This window comes from Fukomys damarensis, unplaced genomic scaffold (assembly GCF_012274545.1).
Source record: "Fukomys damarensis isolate Sample0158 unplaced genomic scaffold, DMR_v1.0_HiC HiC_scaffold_38, whole genome shotgun sequence".
In the NCBI taxonomy this organism is placed as follows: Eukaryota; Metazoa; Chordata; class Mammalia; order Rodentia; family Bathyergidae; genus Fukomys; species Fukomys damarensis.
The window spans coordinates 12,124,935-12,129,288 of record NW_022900950.1 but is presented as its reverse complement, the minus strand read 5'-3'; the positions used below and the strand labels follow the sequence as shown (position 1 = coordinate 12,129,288).

At 39.5% G+C, this 4,354-nt stretch overlaps 1 protein-coding gene across 1 annotated transcript in view; it reads left to right on the top strand.

Moving 5' to 3' along the window:
• The window catches only part of Ndufc1 (NADH:ubiquinone oxidoreductase subunit C1), a gene marked incomplete at its 5' end in the record, with an annotated part of 8,225 nt that extends 4,341 nt beyond the window's left edge, over positions 1 to 3,884 (top strand). Inside the window, 3 exons of the mRNA XM_033759854.1 lie at positions 139 to 245; positions 1,762 to 1,841; positions 3,696 to 3,884. Of these exons, the coding sequence (XP_033615745.1) occupies positions 139 to 245; positions 1,762 to 1,821 (167 nt within the window). The remainder of the gene's footprint in view (positions 1 to 138; positions 246 to 1,761; positions 1,842 to 3,695) is intronic.
• Between the last annotated feature and the right edge of the window lie 470 nt (positions 3,885 to 4,354).

Genomic DNA, 4,354 nt, shown 5'->3' with positions numbered 1-4,354 from the left:
GACCTCTCTGAGCCTCCGCCTCGCTGGATGTTTAAGTTGGGTGCGGGAGTGGTGTTCAAATGTAATCCCATAATTCACACGCAATTTTTTTTCCCCCTTGCAAGGCTGTAAGTTACAGATTCTCTCTGTCCCTTTCAGCTTCAGCACGGTCAAAGTTCTACGTGCGGGACCCGCCGGATGACAACAAGGCTAACTGGCTGAAAGTTGGGCTGACCTTGGGCACCACCGTCTTCCTTTGGTTCTATGTGAGTGTTTGCTGCGAACCCGCGGGGGGCGAGATGGTTGCTGTGGCTGTTACTGTGGTACCGTAGCATTTCTTCATAAAGGGACATCCCAGAGAGGACTAAGAAAATTAAGATTTCAGAGGTACTGAAAAACTGATGAAGTTGAAATTTCTTTTATTGGTGCTTAGCATAATTTTGTGAGAGTCAGTACTTTCACTCCTGCATTTATTGATGAGTATTGAAGCTCTTGGGGTGTTTATGAAGGCCTCACAAGGACAAACCAGTTGTACAAATTCGATGTTGGGCCCCGGAAACATAGGCTTTTAATGTTTTAATACATTGTTGGAAATTACATTTAGCGCATACTAGCCTGTTGCTGTTATCCTTATGTCAGATGCTTTCCACGTGAACTTAAATCATTGGAACATTATGATGTGGTCCATACTGTTATTGTGGGCCCTTTACAAATGGATAAATGTGAAAACATTAGTTTGCAGAACCCAGGTCCCCTGACTTCAGAGACCACTGTGAAATATTGCTTTTCTAAAGAGAAAATTATTGTTGAAAGATGACTAAAAGCATCTGCTTTATTAGTATTTTGAACTTTTGTTTCACATATGATGTCTTTGGGACTGCCCTCTGCCTCCAGCCCCCTTATTTCGGATTTTCTCTTTAAAGTCGGTCAGGGGCAGGGATTTAGCACAGTGACACCATGCCTGCCTTACAAACACAAGGTCCTGAATTTGATCCCGGGTACCAGAAAAGCAAAACTAAAGTTGGTCAGATCTTTGACATGGAAAGGTGAAGAGATGCTGCACATCACTTACAATTTAACAGAAACTACTGCTTTTTAATAGATATTTGTTAGAATTAAAACGTAAGGGCCCGGGATTTAGTTCAGTGGTGCTGCCACCAGCCTCACAAGCGCAATGACCTGAGTTCGATCCCTGGTACAAAAAAAGAAAAAGAAAATGTACACACAGTTTAAGGGTTTTCCTAAAAAGTTTGATTGCTGTGGAGAGCCCCATTGATTAAAATTGGGACTTTGATTGTCACAACTGTCCTCATGTAAGAGCCATTGTTCCCGTGGCAGTTCTGCCAGACAGTGGTTCTAGGAAAGTAGCTGTCTCTGGCATCCAGTTAATACACAGATAGCTGATGGTTGGGGGTCACTGCAGTATCAGACTTATAAAATTAGGAGTATAACACAGCAGCCAGCCTGAACCCCACTTAATAACCAACTTCTCTTGTGTCCTGTTGGTTTAGTCCCTCTGTGATGAGGCTTTCAATATTTATTACCCACCAAATGAAATCATTTTTTTGACACAAGTTGTATTCTTAATGGTTGCCTTCTAAAATGTACTGTATCAGATTGTAGTTAACACTGTGTTTTGGACTTTTGAATCCCATAGCTTTTTATTTCTAACTAGATTGGTAGTTATTTTCATCTCTCTTGTTCTTCTCGCATAAATATATCCTTACTTAAGTTTAAGTTGCCAGAAAGATTACCTTTCTAATTTTAACTATTAATTTGTAGCTCATCAAAGAACATCATGAAGATGTTTTAGAATATAAAAGAAGAAATGGGTTGGAATAAACTTTGGAAGTACTTATATTGTAAGTATGCAATTTTATAGGGTGATTAGATTTTTGCAAGTTAATTAGATCTCATTTTAAATAGAGTATTTAATACTCAGTACATTTTAGTACCAGATTCCTGTCTTTGACACACCGATGATTGTGGGCGGGGGGTACTAGGGTTCAAACTCAGGACCTTATACTTAAGCATGGTACCAGTGAGCTAAATCCCTGGCCCAGTGATGAATTTTTGATGCCTTGGCTCCAACATTGCTTAGCATTATAATTTTTATCCATCATCTTTGACTGTGTTCAAAGAAAGTTATACTCAAGAATGAAATGAAAATCTTTTTTGTGTTTTTGAGACAGAGTCTCACTATGTAGTTCAGGCTGTTTTTGAACTTGCTGTGTAGCCCAGGCTGGCCTCAGACTTACAGCGATCTCTTGCTTCAGCCCCCAAGTGCTAGGGTCACAGGGGTGCACCATCACACCCAGCTCAAAATCGTTATTTTCTTAAATCTAATAATGCTTGTTTCTCTGGTGTGAGGAACCGAAAGTGGAAATAATGACTATAATGGATGTTGAAAAATGGGAAGGGGAACATGGGAGGAGAAGGGATCAAGGAAGGAAGGGACAAGAAAAGAAGTGAAAATGGAAAAGATGGAAACAAAGCTTCTGTACATAGGAAGGGAAGGGAGTTTGGGAGGAACGGGATAAAATAAACTTTTTTTTGTTTTGTTTTTGGTACCAGGGATTGAACTCTGGCCCTTGCACTTGTGAGGCAGGTGGTGGTGGAACCACTGAGCTAAATCCCCAGCCCTAAAATAAAATTTATTAAAAGATTAAAAAAAATGTTTTAAAGTAAATATTCCAAAAATAAATAAATAAATGGGGAGAAATAGACTCTGCTTCCTGATGGGAAGCTTTGGAAAGCGGCATTGAACATCAGGAATACAGCACGGCAGAGTCAGCCCGCCAGGGGTTCCACATCTGCAGATCCCACCAACCTCAGTTACAAGATCAGATAGCGGGAAAATAAATCTAATAATGCTTTAGTCGTTGCCATCAAAGCACCTATGCCATGTTACCATTATTTGTGTACTTCTTCCTATCTGTTTGGTATACCCCACGCTTAAGTGTGATGTCCATAACAAGGGCAGTTTTTATGGTTACGTACTCAGCAGCTTGCTGGATGCCCACCCAGTCAGGAGTTCAGTATTTGTAAAATGGATGAATGTGTAAGGGCAGTAGATGATTTGTCACCACTACTAACATCCAGTTGAGCGATTCAGAGTGAAACTTACCTGTGAGCAAGATGTCATACTGTGCGATCTGTAATTCGAAACACAAGAGTTAATTTTATATATAGTACATGTATAATGTATGTGTTGTATTCTGAAATGTCTTAAGGAAATCATTTATTAATCTTTTTGTATCCTTTTGAAAAACCCCTCTTAAAAATCTCAACTTTTATGGATTAGGTTGATTGAAGTACATCAGTTATATCTATTGGATAATAAATATAATACACAGTACAGCCCTTGTTTCCCATAACAAACTCAACTCAGCAATTTAGGATGAGGACACCTTGCCCGTTTCTCTACTGCACTCAGCTCATCGATCAAGAGATACAAATAATACAAATAGGTGGCTTTTACTACTTTTTCCTAATTTTGTTAAAACTTGAAGTATTGGGCCAGAGATTTAGCTACCGCCTTCCTCGCAAGCACAAGGACCTGAGTTCGATCCCTGGTACCAAAAAATAAAATAAAATGAAGTATTGATACTCTTTGTGGACTTTTTTTCTATATTTTTCCTAATGCTCCAGAGTAAATTTTTCAGAATAGTCTAATATTGTTTCTGTTTAATGCAATATTTTTTTTCTCATTATAGTGTACTCCTCATATGATTATAACAGATGCTCTGGATTCTCCAAGCTGTTCAGTTGTGCATGTAAGAGAAGTTAAATGTAAATGTATTTCAAACCAGCCGGGTGCGGTGGCGCACGTGGCGCACGCCTATAATCCCAGCACTCTGGGAGGCTGAGGCAAGAGGATCCCTGTGAGTTTGAGACCAGCTTGGGCTACATAGTGAGTTCCAGGTCAGTCTCAACTACATAGTGAGACCCTGTCTCAAAAAACAAAACCAAAAAAAATGTTATCAAGCCAGTTTTGTGTTTTGTATCATTAAATTCAAGAAATAAATACTATGTGTTCCAATAATGCATATTTGTCATTTTGTAAAAACTGTCAATTCTAAGATTCATTATTAGAAGTATTTCGATATGGAAAACACTATCTGATAACAGGGTCAATAGGAAGTTTGTTCTTTATTTTTCAAGATGGGCTCTCTTATATAGCCCAGGCGGGCCTCAAACTAGCAGCAATCCTCTTGCCTCAGCCTCCCGAGTGCTGAACCACTGGCATGCGCCACCACGCCCAGCTGGAAGTCACTTTTGAACATAAATTCCAAGTTACATTATTTCTGAGAAAGATCAGTATTGCTAAGTGACTATTACCTTGTGTCAGCTTGAATTCCTAGCGGCTAGAGCT